The sequence below is a fragment of the Aulonocara sp. 'chitande type north' Nkhata Bay genome, linkage group LG13 (genome assembly GCF_057382095.1).
Source record: "Aulonocara sp. 'chitande type north' Nkhata Bay isolate Kocher_YH1m ecotype deep benthic linkage group LG13, A_spYH_male_GT1.1, whole genome shotgun sequence".
Classification (NCBI taxonomy): Eukaryota; Metazoa; Chordata; class Actinopteri; order Cichliformes; family Cichlidae; genus Aulonocara; species Aulonocara sp. 'chitande type north' Nkhata Bay.
The window spans coordinates 16,304,443-16,324,091 of record NC_141356.1 but is presented as its reverse complement, the minus strand read 5'-3'; the positions used below and the strand labels follow the sequence as shown (position 1 = coordinate 16,324,091).

At 39.4% G+C, this 19,649-nt stretch overlaps 2 protein-coding genes across 3 annotated transcripts; one reads left to right on the top strand and one right to left on the bottom strand.

Annotated features, from left to right (window-relative positions):
* Positions 1 to 740: 740 nt before the first annotated feature.
* gpr155b (G protein-coupled receptor 155b) lies at positions 741 to 13,049 on the top strand. Of its 2 annotated transcripts, none has more exons than XM_086258866.1 (20): positions 741 to 862; positions 1,311 to 1,519; positions 1,629 to 1,776; positions 1,864 to 1,993; positions 2,788 to 2,966; positions 3,143 to 3,295; positions 3,398 to 3,465; positions 3,806 to 3,977; positions 4,216 to 4,371; positions 4,570 to 4,653; positions 4,787 to 4,910; positions 5,034 to 5,118; positions 5,313 to 5,400; positions 5,667 to 5,892; positions 6,038 to 6,115; positions 6,381 to 6,535; positions 6,895 to 6,990; positions 7,092 to 7,156; positions 7,254 to 7,391; positions 8,084 to 13,049. In XM_086258866.1, exons 2-20 carry the CDS (start codon positions 1,362 to 1,364, stop codon positions 8,592 to 8,594), a joined length of 2,814 nt encoding a protein of 937 aa, XP_086114992.1. In that variant the 5' UTR covers positions 741 to 862; positions 1,311 to 1,361; the 3' UTR covers positions 8,595 to 13,049. The 2 variants fall into 2 exon arrangements, with proteins under 2 accessions (XP_086114992.1, XP_086114993.1); XM_086258867.1 differs by having other exon boundaries at positions 8,026 to 8,224.
* Positions 11,620 to 19,314, bottom strand: LOC147315888 (transmembrane protein 41A-B-like). Its single transcript, XM_086258868.1, has 6 exons — positions 19,089 to 19,314; positions 18,800 to 18,995; positions 15,139 to 15,289; positions 14,856 to 15,017; positions 14,524 to 14,662; positions 11,620 to 14,433 (listed from the first exon to the last, which is right to left on the bottom strand). The coding sequence occupies exons 2-6, from the start codon at positions 18,937 to 18,939 to the stop codon at positions 14,198 to 14,200; spliced, it is 828 nt and encodes a 275-aa protein (XP_086114994.1). The 5' UTR covers positions 18,940 to 18,995; positions 19,089 to 19,314; the 3' UTR covers positions 11,620 to 14,197.
* Between the last annotated feature and the right edge of the window lie 335 nt (positions 19,315 to 19,649).

Here is a 19,649-nt window from a genome sequence, read left to right as displayed (position 1 = left end):
AGAAACCCACCCTGCTGAATTAGAGTTTAAAAAGCCCACATTACAAAACTAAAATATAAGAACTGTTTTGCAAGTATAAGATCATCCATTTTTTTTCTTTCAGTTTTCAAATTTCATTATGTAATCATTTTTAGTTAGATGAAATTATGTCAGTAAACTGTGTCTGCCCCTTAACATGACTGTCACTTCCTTTAGTGATATTGAATCCACACCCCTGATGTAAACTGGATGGATTTTCATCTCCCCATCGTCTTCCCCTTATTTTTACCCCTCCTTCCTCTGAACTGATTTATTGTTTCCCATCATTTCAGTTACATACAGTCTTCTTCACGTTACTTTAATAAGTATATCACTTCTGTGACTACATACCAGTTCAAGTCTTATTGATGGACTTGAAATCCAACAGTTTTCCTTGCGCAGGCTCAGTCATACCTCCTCACATTTGCTCAGTATCATCAAGTGAAGGATTTATTCAGTAATTGCTTAAACCGTAAAGGTATGTTTATAAAATCATCACCTCTGGAACTTACAATCATTATTTGAGGCACTATTTCTTTTTTTCCACAGAAAACGTGCAACAAACATTTATAGCTGATAAACGACAAAAATACCTGCAATTTTTGCACACTTTCCCTAAATTCAATAAATCCAGCGCACATGACGCTGCGACACGCCAAACTTTTTGAAAACCCAATCACAGTTGTGTGCCAACATACCTCGGCTCTCATTGGCTGAATCATCTGTCAGTCATTTTTCAGGGCGTTGCCACATCTCAGCAGCTGTCAGATTGTATCCAAATGACAATAACACGGAATTGCACAGCGAGCTTTTCTGCACAACGATGTTCGTCTAAAATAGAGAGGTAGGAGGTGTCGCTGTGAAACAAAGTATTTTAAACAGCACACTCAGTCAGATGTAAAGTTACCGCGCCCTCGTATTCGTTTTTAGCATTTAATTATGCTAGCGCTAACCTGCGGTAGGCAGTAGAAACGGTGCTTGTTTGGAAAATAGCATATTTTGTATCAGCGTTGGTAGACTTTAAATATTTCCGGATATTGCATTTAAAAAAAAGGCACCGTGCTAACATCGCTTATAGTGACGCGGATGCGTAAATAGAGATGCTGGTAACCCTGAGACTCAACCAGTCGCTAACCTTTCATTTACATATTTGTCTAAAGCCCTTTTTAAATTCTATAGACGTGACGTTGCAATTTGCTCTTAGTCTTAGTTTACCCGCTGTTATATTTCTATCTTGCCTGTTTTTGAATCGCTCCAACCTCTGATAGTTTCCTCTCGGCGTCCTCCCTTAGTGTGCTGATATTCCTCACCTGACCTCTCTGATCACCCTGTCCCACATCACAATGGAGACAACCAACAGCTATGTGTTAATCCATGGGAAGAACATCTCCCATAGCACTCTGACAGGGCCTGCTGCAGGACCTCACATGTCCATAGACAAGCTCTTCCCAGCTCTCCTGGAGTGCTTTGGCATCATACTGTGTGGCTATATAGCAGGCAGGTAGGTGATTGAGAATTAGACCATGTTTTTGCCCAGTTTTCCCAAAATATTGGCTGGGAAATGTAGTAAGTGCCTAGTGTAAATGTGTATTTATCCCCCCCCCACCCAGGGGTGACATCATCACAGAGAGCCAGGCTAAAGGTTTGGGGAACTTCGTATCCAAGTTTGCTCTTCCAGCGCTGCTTTTTAAAAACATGGTGCTGTTGGACTTCAGAAATGTCATATGGGCATTTCTGTGGAGTGTCTTGGTTGCTAAGGTTTGTGTCTAACCACTTGTAAGTTTGCATTATGCTGAAGATTTATAGAAAACAAAAACCTGATCATCACGCTTCTGTCCTGTGTAGGTGACAGTCTTTGTGCTGGTATGTGTGCTGACACTGATGGTAGCCAGTCCAGACAACAGATACAGCAAGGCTGGTCTGTATGCCATCTTTGCTACTCAGAGTAATGACTTCGCCCTTGGATATCCTATAGGTAAGTGCAACAAAACATTACTGTTTGCTCTTCATTCAGGGTTAGCAGTGGAGAAAGTCCTCTCATGTCAGGGAATAACACAGAGTATAAACAGGTTCGATATGAGCTACAAAGTGCTATCAAGGCTGCCAAGGAAGCATATTCCCAATAACTTAAGTGCTGCTGCTGAGATATGTGGCAGGGAATCAAAGTTTTAACTACCCATAAACAACGGAATACACACTGGTCAGGGATCCAGGACAACACCCTACTGGAAAACCATAATGACCTTTCAACGTTGATATCAAACTTCAGGTAGCACACATATAGGGTCTCAGGGCATCTCCATCCTAGACTTCCTTGCTCACAGATCACCGTTGGTGACGGTACAAAACAGCTCTGCCAAGCTTTCAGTCAACACAGGAGCCTCCCAAGGATGCCACTTCAGCACCTATGATTGTAAACCTTTGACTGTGCCTCTACTCAGAAAAGATCACCATAAAGTATGTAGATATGGTTATGGCACAGCCATCCTCAGCTGCATTATAGAAGAGGAGTCATGGTACAGGGGACTGGCAAACGATATAACTTGCTATAGACAGGAGAATAATTCCTCTTCTTAACATACGGAAAGCCAAAAAGCTGTCAAAATGGATCTTGATCTTTAAGAAGATAATTTTGTGAGAAAGACTGATAAATCCACCAGCAGCTGTACTGCTTTGTGCCAATGGCAATAAAGTCTATCTTAATCTTATCTAATTAAGACATAGAGAGTGTGTATATATTTCATTGCCTCTCTGTCTTCACTTTTCTAGTTGATGCTTTGTATCGAAGTACATATCCAGAATACCTCCAGTACATATACCTGGTTGCTCCTGTATCCCTCATGCTCCTCAATCCCATCGGCTTTGCTCTTTGTGAGGTGCAGAGGTGGAGACAGGCCAGCCATCCACAGCACAGTAGTCTTGGCATCCTGGGAGTTGTTGTCTTACAGGTACTAAGCATGCAGGTGTTTTGACAAGTGCATTAATACACCTGTATATCCTAAGGTTTACTTTATTTGCAAACTTTAAGGACCCAATTTGTACATTTGTAGCTGTTTCCCACTTTGACCTTTTGCACCAATTTTAGGTCTTCGAGTTTTAATTTTTATTATTTTTTTCACTCTAGGTGTTGAAGAACCCAATAGTGTTCATGGTGATAGTGGGAATCATCTCTCACTTTGCGCTGGGCCAGCAGATCCCTGCTGTGTTGTCAGAGTTTATAGATGGTCTCGCAAACTCTTTTGGAGGGGCAGCGTTGTTTTACCTTGGCCTCACTATGGTGAGTTGCACTCTTGTGTTTGTCTATCTTTTTTTCTTCTCCTAAGGATAACCTGTTTTACTTACCATGAAGGATATCATCAGCTGCCGTCTTATTTGGCAGGTTGGTCAGCTTAGAAAATTAACCAGAGACACTGGAGTTGCCTTGATATTGCTCATCACAGCCAAACTGTAAGTGAAGCCTGAATGGAATAGTGTGAGCGTAATTGGTTTAAGGTGGCCTGAGCTAGTGGGTTTTTGTATTTGACCATATTTTGCATGGTACATATTTTTGTGTTAGTTGCCATTATTTTGTATATAATATGTAATGCAAGATACACTCTGTCTTCAAAAATACGGAAATGCATCTTTCTAAAATGGCAACAAGCCTTTAAGCTTCACCAAGAACTCTTAAAGAAAATGAACAAAATATGAAGTACAGAAGTGTTTTTAATAGTCAGTTTGGTTTTTGGTTGATTACACAGCTCCATGAGTATATTTTTGTCTGTCTCTCTCAATGTCATCCTTTCAGCTTGATAATGCCGCTGGTCTGTAAAGACATGGTGGATATTCTGGACACTGGAGTGAACAGCACGAGTGCTAATCACACAAGTTTGTCCAACTTTGCTTTCTTATATGGAGTTTTCCCAACAGCCCCCAGTGTGGCCATCTATGCTGGACACTATAACATGGAGTTAGAAGTGGTATGTTCTCTTAATGTAACAATCATACTTTAAAAAGCTGTATGAAAGGAATATTACTTTTTGTTGTTGTTGTTGAAACACAAAGAGAAGAGGACTCCCTTGTGACTAAAATGTTCCATCTTTCATGCTACTGGTAATGATGGCATGGAAACCCACATGGTCGACACTTAGCCAGGTATTTTAAACTTGGTTTTTACATTCTCTCACCCCCAAATCCTGTTTGTTTGGGTTTTTTTAGGTAACGTCAGGGATGGTAATCAGTACATTCTTGTCGGCACCAATCATGTATGTGTCCGCCTGGCTATTAACAATCCCTTTAATGGACCCAACCCCCTTGGTTACAGAGCTTGAAAATGTAAGCTTCAACATCAGCATTGTCAGCCTTATAGCTCTGGTAAGTGCCTTTGAATTCACCCCAGTGCTCTGGTTGGATCAGTGGGACAGGGAAGAATTTTAAAATGATAAAGAAGAAGCACAGAAATGCTTTAACAACACCTAGAGCTTAAGCACAGGAAGTTGTGGATGATAGCTGGTGTCATGATTGATTTTCCAAATATAGACATATCAAATGATCGAGTATATCTTCATTCAGGTGTGGACCATAGCGGTGATGCTGCTCAGCAGGAAATTTAACAAACTCCCTCACCTATTTGCGCTAAATCTATTCCTGGCCCAGGTCAGTCTTATTTCGAAAACATTTTTTAAAATGAGATTTCAGTGTTTAATTCAATTGATTCATTCATGAAATGTTAATTGAGAACCTTGTATAGGTACATGTTGTACCTTAAACTCTGTACTTTTCTCTATAGTTCCTAGTGTGTGTCAGTATGATCCTGTGGAATTTCTTGGTGAAACAAGAGGACAACCTGCTCGGCAAAATTCTCACCTTCACTTTGCTCTATGGGTCTCTTTACAGTACATACATTTGGACAGGTAAGTGAATACCTGTAAGTGGTTACACCTGTTTTATGAATGAAATACCCCAAAAGTCAAATGATTTGTGTTTAGCTGGTAGATGTTGGTGATTGTATTTGAATGTTTTGTTCTCTTTTTCAGGTTTAATCCCTCTCTGTCTGGCTCTGACTAACAGAGATGATCTGCTGAGACTCCGACCAGGAGTATTCATGATTTTGGGTTGGGGGTAGGCCACCACAGAGAAATGAATAAGGATATTTTAATTGACAATAGAATAAGAGAATGAAACATTTTAAAACTTTTACTGATTGAAATGTGACTTTCTTTTTCTTTGTGGAGACAAGAAAAGAAGATCATATCAGAGAATATGATCTAAAGTCTAAGTAATAACAAAATTATTCAACCTTTCTCCACGCACAGGGTTCCTTTCCTAATGGTTGGTGGTCTTCTCATATCAGGAGAGAGGAGTGATACGATAGACTCTGCCTTCTTCTATGGCAGAGCCCAGGTTGGAACAATACCTGCTGTAACTCTACATTACACTTTCTAAAGAGTCGTTCTGAACTCTTTGTTTATTTTTGTCCAGTCTTTTTCCTTTTTTTTTTCAGCTCAAGACTTTTTATTTTAAGTTCAGGTTTAATGCTGTATGTGGAGAAAACGCACTGAAATTCTTTTACCAAATTAAAGTAATATTTATAAAAAGCACACTTCAGGAATTCTAGAACAAGGTTTGTTTGGGAAGTTTAATTCATAATCTCATCAATTCTCCTCCAGATAATCAGCACTGCAGTAATTCTTGCGGTCAGCCTGGTTCTCGGTGCAATATCTTTGATGGGTCTCAGCCAGGGAGACTGGGAGCAGAGCGGCTACCAAGCCCTGAGCAGAGCTACTGTAACGGGTATCAATGATGAGGTGAGGGTCCCTGGTGGCCTGGAGGATTCACACCAACAGCAAGAGCAGACACAGATGTCAAATTCACCTGCCTGTGGTATCAACTCGGGTAACTCCATTCTTTCACTTTGTCTTTAGTTTATTCTAACTTAAACATAATCTGAGTCTGAATCTCTGTTATCTGTTGTCATTGAGTTTGTAACCAGATGATGTGCAGTAAATATGTTCATTCATTCTGTTCTGTTGCTGTGCAGACCTCCACGGTTTCTCTCCTCTCCAGCCCATACCTGATATGATAGCCAGTACACAGAGGGACCACACGAACAGCACAGGTAATAAACATACATTTCACCTCACCATTCACCGTTCAGAGTAAATTGTGACGTTTCATTAGTTTTATTATGAATTCTGTTATTTTAATTCTAACAATAAGTAAATGACACAAATTTAAATGTTTGTCTTCTGTGGTTGATTATTATGCATTTTTATAACTAAACCAAGTGTATAGCCAACAGTAGTCTGTATAATCCAATAAAGATGGTTTACAACCATAAAGTTGGCTTTGTCATCTTTACTTGGAATTCTCTTCCTCTCTAGGCCACATTGGGGCGCTGTGTGATGGGCATCAGCAAAGTACTTCCTCCTCTGAGCAGCCGCTGAATCTTCCACCACCCGGGCTTCAAACCACAGACGATAAACAGACTGTGAGACATGTTCTGCTCTGTCTGCTGCTCATAGTCAGCCTGCTAGCAGTAAGGATGAAACACTCTTTATGATTATGTGTGAGAAAATGTGTGAATGGACTGATGCTGTTGTCATCCACATTTAAATCACCATTTATATGGACATTACAAGTGTATGAAAATTGCCTTCAAACAGTGTTATCAGTTAGATGAATGAGACCTTTAAATATAATAAATCCTTTGTAGTGTTGTCTTTATCTACTTATCTATCTTGTTTATGATATAAACATCTGGATTAATATAAAAGCTGTTAATAATTAGTAACCTTATGCTACGTTGGATTACCTGTTTGTAAAAATGGAAAGTTGTAATGCATGCCATAACAATGTCCTGGTGCCTGATTGGTGAATGTTTCTGCCTAAATGAAGAACCTGTCCAGCTGTCTGTGGTGGTTGTTCAACAAAGATCCAGGAAGGCTCTACCTTGAACTACAGTTCTTCTGTGCTGTGGCTAACTATGGACAGGTATCTCATACATCAGCTTATTGTATATATGAAGTGTTGCGAGTAAAAAAAATACTATGTTCAGTTGTATCTACTACATTTTGTTTTCTTTTTTCCCCCAGGGCTTTTTGTCCTTTGGGATTTTTGGTCTGGACAGACACCTAATCATCTTGCCTTTTAAGAAGAGGTGATCTGAGACTTCATTGTGGTTTCTAAATTAATTTGTGATCAAATAAATAAAACAATACTAGAACAAGTTTTTTTTTTGTCTGCATTTTCTTTAGATTGCTTAGCCTGTGGCAGGGCAGGGACATTGATGATTTGAGTCCCTCGGGTGTACCAGAGGAGGTCAGGCTCACCTGTACTCAGTTTGTCCGCTACCACAAAGACCAGTGTGTACAAGACATAGTACACACACGCAGGTATGAGTACTTGTTTACATGTATTTGTGTGGGGTTTTCTTTAAGGACATTTGTGTGTGTTACATAGTACAGTTTGTGTATATGATTTGTTTTTAAATCACCCCTCACATCATCTTATAGAATTTATTCCCTCTAAGCAAAATATTTTTGAAGTAAACACGGAAAAAAAATTATTAGAGATCTCCGTTTTTGAGTTTGAATTCTCTCTCTCTCTCTTTTTTTTTTAAATTGTGTTCTTGTTCAATTCTGAGCATGTCCAAATAATTACTTCTGATTTTCCAGTTTGTCTCTGAATCCTCTTTGCATGTTGCATCAGTTTCTGGGTTTCCCTCTACATAAGAATGTTATTTTTCTTAAAATCAAGTCTAACCATTTTAATTTTATACTCTGCCGTGCCTGTTTTAAAATACTGAAGATCAAATTTAGTCACCCTACTACAAAACTAAAACTTTTTTTTTTTTTACAAGTCCTGGGTGCTATCGTTCTAACACAAAATAATTTATATTATCTCTATACCTTCTTTATGCCTTATAATCCTTCCTTTGCTTTCTCTTTTATTCCTTTCATGTACCCTTCCTTTCTTTTGCCTGCCCATTCCCTCTTCTTTTCTTCACCATCACCATTATCATCATAGTGGCTCAGGGGAGAGTGTGAACACTTCGACAGGTGAATCCTTCCTCTGATACTAACAGGTTTGGAGGAGGACTGGAGGATGAAAATGAAGTTCTGAGACATTCCTCAGCCCATGAACCCCTTTACCTAAACACAAATTCTAGTGATCAGGGTCAGCTAAACGATCACTCACAGATTCTTAACCGAAACCACAATCCAGATAAATCCAGCAGCCAGTGTTTGCTTCCGAGTCAACCCCACCTAGAGCCCGAGAATGAATTGCAAGCGCATATTTCCAACCCTGATGCACCAGGAACCTCCCTTGACCACGAACCCACCAATTCTCAGCATGGTAATGCTTCAAGCCCTCCCCAGTTTCATCAGTATCCCCAGTCCCATCTTGAAAATGTGTTCCGAGGCAGTGACTTAGTAGATTGGCTGGTGGAACGAGGCCTCAGCGCTGGACGAGCCGAGGCACAGCTGTATGGTGCCCGTCTTCAGCGGGGAGGAGTGTTGACAGGTCAGCACAGCTTCAAGGATGAACCCAACTTTCTTTATCACTTCACGCAGCCAAGACGGGAGGAAGAGTAGGAGGGATCAAGATGATGAAAGTGATGAACAAAGCTTTCGGCATACCAAGCGACGGCCACCATAGCTGAGTGCCAAAGCAGAAGTGCCTTATGGTGCAGCTGCTTCAAAGGCCACTTAAGGTTGAATCTGGATCATATGAGACACTCATTTGCCCACCAGAATTGGGTTATTTGTCCTTGTATATTCAGGGTGGTTCCCAGTTGAATATCAACTTATTAGCTAATCGGGAGAGAGGTTGCGCTTGCAGTTGCTTTAGAACAGGGGTGGGGAACTCCAGACCTCAAGGGCCGGTGTCCTGCAGGTTTCAGATGTGTCCTTGATCCAACACAGCTGACTCAAATGGCTAAATTACCTCTTCAACATGTCTTGAAGTTCTCCAGAGGCCTGATAAGGAACTAATAATTTGATTCAGGTATGTTGACCCAGGGTGAGATCTAAAAGCTGCAGGACATCGTCCCCTGAGGTCTGGATTCCCCACCCCTGTATTAGAAGGAACTTAAACAAGGAAATTGATGGTTGGGGTTAAAAAGTTAAAAAGGCGAAACGATCACTTCCGACTGTTACTTGCCTCCTTTTGGTTGTGGAAAGAGCCCTTTGGAATTTTATTATGGCTATTATATTCTTCTATTTTATTTTCATCGATTATTTTGCTCTCAGTTTTCTCACTGGAATCACTCTGAGATGTAAACAGTACAGAATCAGTCCCAATTGTAGCAGGTAAAAGTTTTATTTCCTTGATTGCTTTCTGGATATATTTTTCAAAGAAATTAACTTAAATGACCATGCTTAAATAAATAATATTTAAGATAAGCATGCACGTGGTGAGAAGACCAGAAAAGCCGTCAGTAAACTACTCAGTGACAGCCTGTGACATTTCTATCAAAGAACAATGTCATATTTTCTTTCAGGGGATATCAAAGCGTCCAGAATCTGCCTGTTAGTTCAGTTATCATTTTGCACGCTGTGTCTTTTTTAAAAGCTCCAGTCTATGCTGACTGCTTGCATGACTCAGCAGTATGGACTTCTCCTCAGCAATGAGCTGTTTGCACTAACTGAATAAATACATTCTTCCCTTTTTTTTTTTTTTTTTAAATTATGCAACTCACTGGATAGCTGTCTCTTGGTGATGCTGCAGAGGAAGTTTGTTTTCTTTGCAACTGTAATTGTGTTGCAGCTGTTTAGTTTTAAATATTTGTTCAGGACTGATTTTGAATTCACTCATCCATGGTGGAGCACCACCTCATACGGGCTTAATTTGAGAATTCAGCCAAAATTCCTCTCATGTTCTTTGCCTTTGAGCCCAACCTACACAACAGAAGACAAAAGCACGTACAGTAGTTATTGGAATGACAAATCTGTCCATTTGAATGAAAGACAGGTAAAGCCAGAGGGCTCACGTTGTCACAGATACAGTCCTGTTTTTGTTTCAAATGGCTTATCTTTCTTTACAAACCACTGCTAAACTGTTTACATCTGTAAGAAAGTTCTACTACTCTGTCCATTTAAAAAGATCCTGTTCAAAATGTGTCGAGTCTACGGTAGCAAAGTCTGCGGTCACTGTAGACGGTTACGTCTTTTCATTGGCCCGGAGTCTACGGTGAACGTAGACACTCTACGCTCTGGTCCAATAGGAGTGCTGAATCCCACTGTAGACTAGCCAACATCTAATGTATTACCCCCATTTCTAGTCTTTTCAGTGGCGACACTAGAAATTTGTGTTATAAATCCAGATGCCCCTGCATGTCGTCAGCAGGCCGGGTGTTGTGAGCACAAGAAAACGATTAGAATAAAATGTGGTGAAGTTTGTTTAGATGATAGGGTCCAGCTGTAAATCAGAGGAATAAGAAAGGATTTGTGAATGTGTGTGCGTGTTTTAGGCTGGTTTAGCTATAAGCCTGAGTGTGTGTGTGTGTGTGTAATTTGTAACTGTAATGTAAAAGTGGGGGTCTGCCTGTCATAAAAGGAAATAGGAAGCCACAGTTGGGAGATGCTAGGAATGTATGGAACAGAAACAGGAAAGAGAGAAGAAGTTTGTTACCCTTCTTCCCGAGGTGCAGAGAGGGTACGGCATACCTCCACACATCCTGTTTTATAGGGGCCTGAGCATTTGTGTCACACACACACACACATCAGCTATGTGTATCCATATATGGTAAATTAGGAAAGTTGTATTGGATGCTGTAAATGACCATTAGGGGTGCGGCTACCAAGTATAAATGTAAGGATCTGCATGACTGCCCCTAATTAATGTCTAATTATTGGGGGGGTCATACCCCCCTATCCCCCCCTGGAAATTGCGGCCCTGATGGTCACCGTAGACCTTGCGCTACCCTAGACTTGACTTCTCTGTGAATAGTGAATACAATCCCAGTAGTGCTCCAGACCTAGTGCGTTTCCTTTGCGTTTGGAAATCGAAGATGTGCAATTGAAAGTGGTCAAACTGGGATGTTCAAGGAGTGTCATCCTCAGGTGACATTAAAGCAGGCTTGAGCCGAATTAAAAAAAAAAAAAAATTAAATGGTTGTTGGATGCAATTTTATTATTATTACTTTTTAAGTGGGCAGAGTTACAAAACTGTGTGGTTGCACTTTCGTAAATGCCTGTTACGTTGTTGCTGTTTTACACTATTGCTACTATGAAGTTTACAGTGTGTTGGCGAAGTTATAAAAGGTGGATGGAAATATATGCATGTTTAAAAAATGTCAGGGACACAGATCATGTTAATGTCAAACTAATGTTTGCTGTGATTTTTTTTTTTTTTTTTTGTTGACCTACTAATGTATTTGGTCCCCATGCATATATTTCCATCTTTTGATCCTCTGCCAACAAACACCATACTGGTTCATGCAATCAACATCAGGTCCTTGTGTTTATGATGTTTGATAAAAATGTGATTCACCTTTTTTTAAAGAGTGCCTGCCTCAGTTAACATGAAGGTGTGTGTGTGTCTTTGTGTTTGCATGAACAAAAATGTCTGAGTGTGTATGCGCGTGTTGCAAAGCACTGAGATAAAGTAAGACATTTTAATGTCGGTCAGCAGGTTCAGTGTAACAGTGGATGTTTTTAGTGTGTTGCTTTAAGTTAGTCGGGGTCAGTGACTGTAACAGAAGGCATAAATAAAAAATGTTTGCATCTAAATTCGTTTTTACTTCATCACTAAACTCGATTATTGATTCTAATTGGAAATTCAAAAGTAAAACAAAGTAAAAAACATTTTAGATTTTTATTACATTACATACAACCATAGAATATAAAATGATGGATAACTCCACCATGATGTCCCATTTTGAAGCGTGTAGATGAGCCTGTAATTTCATCACTAGGCCACTTCCCATAGGCTCCCACAGTACTGAAAATCTTTTTTGCCCCATGATGGGCATTAAATAGAAGGTTTAAGTCAAAAACATTGGCTTCACTTTTCAGATTTGTAAGCTAAATCCATCATTTCTGCTGTCTATGGCTAAAACATGATGGAGGGGGGGAAGAAAAGATTTTTGATCAAACAAGAGGAAAATAAAAATCCTCTTCCACCCACACAAAAAGCCCTTTAAAAATAAAGGCAGCATACTTAGCAACTCCTCAGCCCCCCATAAATGTGTAATTTCACGCTGCTGATAAAAAAACAAACAAACTTGAATTTATTTATTTATATCATGTAGCTTTGACAAAATTACAGATAAAAATAAGTTAGGCACTTTGGGTGTTTTTCACATTCACAAATCAGGGAAAGCAGGAAAAGTTCACACACTGGGAGGCTACATTATAAAATGTGATACTCTAAATCCTAAACTGTAGTATATTGTTGAATATCAAAAAACAGTACATATACATATACTCAAACAATTATCCTGAAATGAGGTTGATCATGAAATGCCTCTAAAATACACACCAGACAATTCAGATTTCTGTAAGTAAGGTTTGTCATTTTCTCAGTTAAGGTTATTTGTTGCCCCTCTGTTGCACCTAACATTTGTTTTTGTGTGTTTTCTTTCATGATATAAATAAAAAGCTAGATTTTAAGACTCCTTTCTAAAGACTTTCTTCTCTCAAACATTGACTTAATAAATAAAGAACAATTCCAGTCAAATGTAAAGTGCAACACCACACGTGTTAATAGGAGCACATTATACGATTTTCTCATGTCTGTAGTTTAAATATTTAAAAATGACACAATAAAAGGCTGGAAAGCTGATTTTAACTCTTCACTGAATGAATTGAGTGATTTAAGTGTTTTTCTACAAGTGATTATAATGTCTCTCTTAAAAAACAACAACAAAAAAACAAGCTAGTTCATTACTGTAAATGAGTCCAGAAAAGCTCCACATTTCTGCAACATTTAGAGCATGTTGCTCTAAATTATCTTTGTTGAAACCACCATGAAACCTCACACCTCTCATGTCAGTGAAAAACAGCTTCATTAAGACACATGTGTAAATGCTTCAGGAAATACGGGTACAAAACATTTTAAAGTCCAAATATATTTTCTCCATGAAGCTTCTTTAACAGCAATGACTACCAAATTAGTTACTAAATAAACATATGTAAGAGAAATGTTAGTCTAGCTGCTCTCTTCTTTATGAATAAAATAAAGAACATTGTTAAACTAATATCTGTAAAGAGATCCAGTCCAGTGTCCATGTAATATGTTAAAGTTATTAGAAAAATAGTTACGTAGGACTTTCAGTCTAAATCTACCTTACATATTTTGTGTGTATTTTCCACCATGACAGATCCAGATCAGAGAGACAAACCCTGAATAGCAGCCAATGGAAACTTAGGGGGAAAAAAAGTCATTTTAAGGCACTAAATTTGATTATATTTTTGAAAGAACACCAAAATGTTGTATATCAGACACCCTTCAGTTTGCCCAGAAATGAAACTCACAGTATGACAAACATACTCATAATCATCATAAAAGCCATATCCATAAGAACTACTGAGACTGCACGGTCCGTTTCAATTATGTTTTGTTTGTTTTAGGATTTAGATTGGGATCTGTAGATGGGGAAGTTCAAAAAGTTTCTCAGGGTCATTACGCAGGGTTAAAGAAAATGACATGAAACAAGGCACTGTCGAAAAAATAAAAACCTGCAACTATTTTTAAGGTAAAATATTTTGTAAATAGATTGTTTTACCTTCTCACATGCTCTAATGTGCAGCTTTTCTTCATAATATCTGATTAATAATCTGAACATTTCTAGATTTTGGACTGCTTAGCCTTATAAAAATGCCAGTCCTGTCCTGTTTAATTAAGACAATAGGTGCAGATCATTACAGCGTATGTATTTAAACAATACGTTTATTGTTTTAGGGCATTTAATTGCCTCTGTATTGCTGTAACAAAGGAGCCCAAGACATTTCCAGCTCCATCTCAGAAAACTTACCCCAAACCTTTAGGGAACCTTCAGTATTAAAACTTGGTGTAACATGATCAGAAGCCAAGTTCAGAACAGATCGTACTGTAGGTATGATAACTCTCTGGCGTGACCTTACAGAAATCTGGAGTCACCAAAAGGTCACATGCCAACCAGCGGTCAGTTTTTCCTCACCTCACTTCTTCTCACATTAAGTTACATTTAGGTCTTCTTTTACCTCACACTCCGTCATCGCCTCTTCCGTTCCTGCTTGATATCAGTCTCACTGATTCCGTTGCTATCCATGCCATCCACTGTGAGGCGACCTTTGCTGTAGTGTTTAATCAGTGCTCCGGGTAAGAGGGCCACGAGGGCGATGGCGAGGAGCTGAGCCAGCGTCCCCCAGGAGAATATGTCATCCAGTGAGGAGATCTCTGAGAGGATGGCTCCGGTGCGAACACATATGAAGTTGTAGGGGATCAAACCTGAAAGCGAGAGAGTGGTGGCTGACTGATCAGTACTTGTTTTGTAGGTTTTTTAGTCTGCATGTTTCATGTTTGAAACTATGGTCTCACCTATGAACACGGAGAAAAAGAAAATATGCATAGGGATGTTGAGAACAGGACAGGTGATGTTAAGGAACCAGTTAGGAGTCATAGGGAAGAAACGAAGGAAAAGGAGGAAAAAGAACAAACTGCTGCGGTTTTCCTCCACCTGACGGAGGGAGGAGAATGGGTGAGGAGAGAAGAAGATAAAAGGAAATGTGAGAAAATTAAAACCTAGACAGCAAATGATAAAAAAGACATAGAGAGGAAACTGTAATTGGTTTGTCCTTCACTGAATAAATGATTTGCTGCGTAGTATAAAGTGAGAGAATAGGAGAGAAGGGGATTTAAAACATGCCTACCTTCCTCTGCAGCAGGGCCACCTTCTCAGGGAAGAGGTACACCACATACTGCTTTCCAAATGCTGCAGATAGCAGGAAGCAGAACGTGGAGCCTGTGGTGGCGAGCATGCAGGCCAATACCAGACCCTCCCAGGGCCCGAATATTGCACCAGCTAACATGTTCTGAGGAAGAAAAGCAGTCTCTGTTTAAAAGAAATTTGCACGTAGGAATAAGATATTTATCGGAAATCAACAAGACACAGGATTGGTTTGGATCATTGGTTTGCATTACTGTGTGTCTCACCAGAAAGGAGGAGCCAGGTATGGCAAAAGACTGTTTGTACAGGTATGCGCTACAGAAGAGCAACAGAACATAGGCGTAGTGTTGTCTTTTGTAAAACTTGAGCATCTCTGCGAGCTCCCGTAGCTCGACCAGGTCAGATGGGAACTTTAGCCTAGATGGAACAAACACAAGAATGCTGTGTGCATGGAAATACAGTATAAAAGGCAAAAACAGAGTATGTACTATTCTAACAAGTTGTGAGCTTTTTTTTGGTTTGACTACCTTTATTTTTTCAAAATGATTAAAAAAATAAATTGGTATTGATTTTTACCATTGTCTGCTCACATGTGATGCTACTTCGCTACCTGAGTACCGTGAACAATAAATGATCTGATACGTTTTAAATCACCTTCATCATCTTATTTTCTGCTTTGTGGTAATTAAAAATAAATGGAAAAATACAGTGACAGACAGCACGTACATGGCAGTATATAAGTAATCTGGATTTTATATGAGAGCCTGAAATTAAACCCCATTTACTTCTACTGCATTGGTTCAGTGGTTGAACTACAGCACCCATAGGCAAAAATGTCAGCATGACTATGATGCAATTGTTTTTTTGAGTTGTATATATAGTATTTTTTAAATTTGATAAAAAAAAAAAAAACACACACACACACACAAAGTGTAAGAGAAGTGTGTCTATCTGTGCGCATGTGTGCACCAAAGCGAATCAGAGGGTAACAGGATATATCTGATTGAAGGACAGAAATAGTGTTGCTGCCTGTAGACTTGCGCAGAGGGTAGGAAGACACTTCTCAAAGCTCACATGCACACACAATAAAATCCCCCCAGTTGAAACTCAAGATGCCGGCTTCCTCTGCCAGCTGCTCTGGCATTCAGTGTTCCTTGTTCCCACTGGTCAGTGGACGAATATTCTGTTCTGTCATTGGTCCACAAGTTGATGATGCATGAGGGTTCAGATACATGAAACTGCATGAGTGTATGTACTGTATTCAAGCAGCTACAAGTGTCATCATGGGCACTTTTAAATTTTGCTAATACACAACCTTATGCAAAACACTCTGTATCTGCGCACACACACAACATTCATATATAGCTTTCCACTAGCTTGATATTAATATGAAGCCGGACTGTATTAGGCTGACTGTAATCTCCAGCATTAGAAGATGTGACTGGGGCTGATATATAACTATTAATTAATTTCTTGTTTCTTTCAGTGATAAATTTGGTTACAGGTTCTCACTTATTCTCATTATTCAGCCTGAACCTCTGATACAAGGAAGGATGGATCCACGCTTTCATGTTGATCACTCCAAATTCGGACCACAGCAGAAATTGAGATTTATCAGACCAGTTAACATTTTCTTCAGTGTTTTTCGAGTCACTTTTGGTGAGCTTATGTGAAGTCTATCCTCCGTTTCTTGTTCTTAGCTGAGAGCAGTGCCACCCGGTGTGGTCTTCTGCTGCTGTAGCCCATGTACTTTAAAGTTTGATGTTTTGTTCATTCAGAGATGCTATTCTGCATACCTTGGTTGTAATGAGTAGTTACTTGCTTACCTATCAGCTCAATGCAGTCTGTTCATTCTCGCCTGACCGCAACAGGACATTTTCATCTAGAGAGCTGTCACTGGATATTATCTCTTGTGAGGGTGGTCAGGTGGAAAAACCCCAGTGGATCGGCAGTTTTTGAAATACTTATATCAGCCCATCTGGCACCAGCAACCATACCAACCATGTCAAAGTCACTTAAACCACCTTTCTACCCCATTGTGATGCTCAGTTTGTTCAGATTAAAGTCATTTTTAATAAAAACAATAACTCAGAAATTCTAAGATTAAAGTTACAGACTCAGAAGAAAGCAACTAAGATTTTGTAAGGAATGGCATAACCTTCCTGTGCAAGCATCTGATCACATCTCCATCTTCCATGTATCGTACCTGCAGTGGATGACCCTGAAGTTAAAATGATACTTTACAACACAAAAAAGTAAGTGCGTCTGGACTTTCAAAATCCACTGCTGTATACTGGAGCTAAACAAAATGGGGAAAAAATTATGTACTGATGTTGATGGGGTGATAGTTTGTTTAGCTGCACATCCTCACTAATGTCTTTATGGAGCATTCTCTGTGTATGTAGAGTAGTGGAGTAGATATAACATTGCAGAGGCTGTGCGATATGACCAAAATCTCATATCCCGATATAAGAATTCTATCGTCCCGATAATGATATAAATCACAAAAATTTAACATTTTCTGTAAATTCTGTGAATCTTGTGCAGCTCGACTTGCGGGAAGTGTTTCCTGCTGCGCGTCATGTAGCTGGAGTCGAGTGTTTTAACAGAGGCATGAAACTATACATTTTTAGACATAAGTTGTAACGGCCACCGTTTTCTTTGTGAGTATTTATTACACGGCGTGCTGCGGGGAAAAGCCTGTTCTAACGTTTGAGTCTAAGGTTTATTTTTTAGCACCTGGCGGCTCTTTTTTACTTCTCATCAGACAACACTACTTCTCATCCGTAAATAAAAATAGAAATTTTTATTGAAAACGTCACCTCACCAGATCCACTCACGCTATGCTTTTACTTTATAAGTAACAAAATATGGGTAATATCATTTTACTGGGAGTGCACCCTTTCTCTCTCCAACACACACACATACACACTCAAGGATCCTACTCTTGGCTTCAGAGTGCATTGGTCTGCGTTATTCTATCATCTCTAGACAACCTCACACTTGACCGTCTGGCACATTACAACATATCAGTTTCATAACTCTCTCTCTCTCGCTCTCTCTCACACACACACACACACACACACACACACACTGAGACACACACACTGAGACACACATATAGAAAATAAATCACTTCAAAACACTAATACACACACACACATACACACTTAGAAGTGAGTTAATCGGTCCAGTATAGCTTGGGTCCAGTATGTACTTGAGGAGACATGATGTAAATATCAAGCAGATAATATTTTAGTGCAACAATAACAATAATAATAATACATTATTAATGTGATACTTATTGTAGATGTGATACTTTAAAAACAAATATCCTTTATTTTAGGCATATATAATTTTAGACCTTCATATCTTTAGATGAGTTCACATCATGTTCCAACTAATTCAACGATGGGAAGGTTATATGTCACTACTGCTTTGGTTTCCAAGATGGGGGGAGGCCAGGGAATCCCCAAGGAATTTTAAGACAGACTTTAGGGGTGTCATAAAACAAATGTATCCAGGAATTATTTTATTTCACTTTCCTCCTGACTAAAAATGTCTCAGATAAAAGCGTGTAAGTAAAAAAAGAAAAAGATTTCTCTGCACTAAAGCCACAACCCACAACCTTCTCTCAACCAAGATTTTCTGCTTATGAAGAGTATTAGCACCGTGCTTTGGTGAAAAATGCCTGCAGTCCAAATTCAGATTATAGGCAGATATATTTTAAAGAATGGAGTACCATAAGTACCAGCTTTGTCAAAGACACCCAATAATACTGATAATAAGGAACAGGTTAATGTAATACTGCTATGATAATTGACTTACCTGCATATCCATCAGTAACACCAAGTGGCTCTAATAACTGAAAGTAATATTTTTGCCCAAACTTGAATTCTGCATGTAAAGTATGTAAAGTTTCCTTACCTGTACTCCTGGACGACCTCGTGCTCCCCCTGGGAGCCAGGCTGGAGCTGCTTGGGTCCCGGGGGAAGATGCGTGGACAGCAGGTAGAGGTAGACACTTGCCGCCCCGACAACTGCAGCCAGTCCCGTTAAGGAGCGCATGTTGCTCCCTACAGAAACTCCGTGATCACCGGATAAAACTCCGCTGACAACTCGGGCTGAATTTAAGCAAAGGGGAAAACCGCCGATGAGATAAAGTCGACGTGCTGCGGTTCAGTTGGACGGCAGCGAAAAAAGTGGGTGTCGCTTACCGAGAACCAGGCTACGGTGACGGCTGACATTCTGGCCGGTGTTCGGCACACGGATCACATGGCAGCCGGGCAAACTTTCTTTAGACTGATGGAAAAGAAGCTTTGTGCCCACAGTTTCTCCCCCAACACGTCTTATTTAAAATAACACCAAAAATTCATCCCAACAGGTCGTAATAATCAGGATGAGTTAATGGTCGGTATATATCTACAGTTGCACTTATGCGACCAGCCACCAGGGGGCGCTAAAGTCCACGATGAGTTCAGAGTAAGATGATACGATCTGATATTGTGCAATGGTAGTATTTATAGAGCAGGATCCTAACTGTGTATCATTCAGATTTAAACGCTAGGTTATAACAGTAATAATAATAATAGTTGTTATTCATACATATATAAATACAATAAAGACACTTAAAGCAGTCACACTGGCAACATTTTAAAGCATATATATATATATATATATATATATATATATAATATACCTTTTTTTCATCTTTACAATGCAAAAGTTTTGTTCTTGCAAGTCTCTGTTTAGTGGATTTATATTCTTCTGCAAGGTCC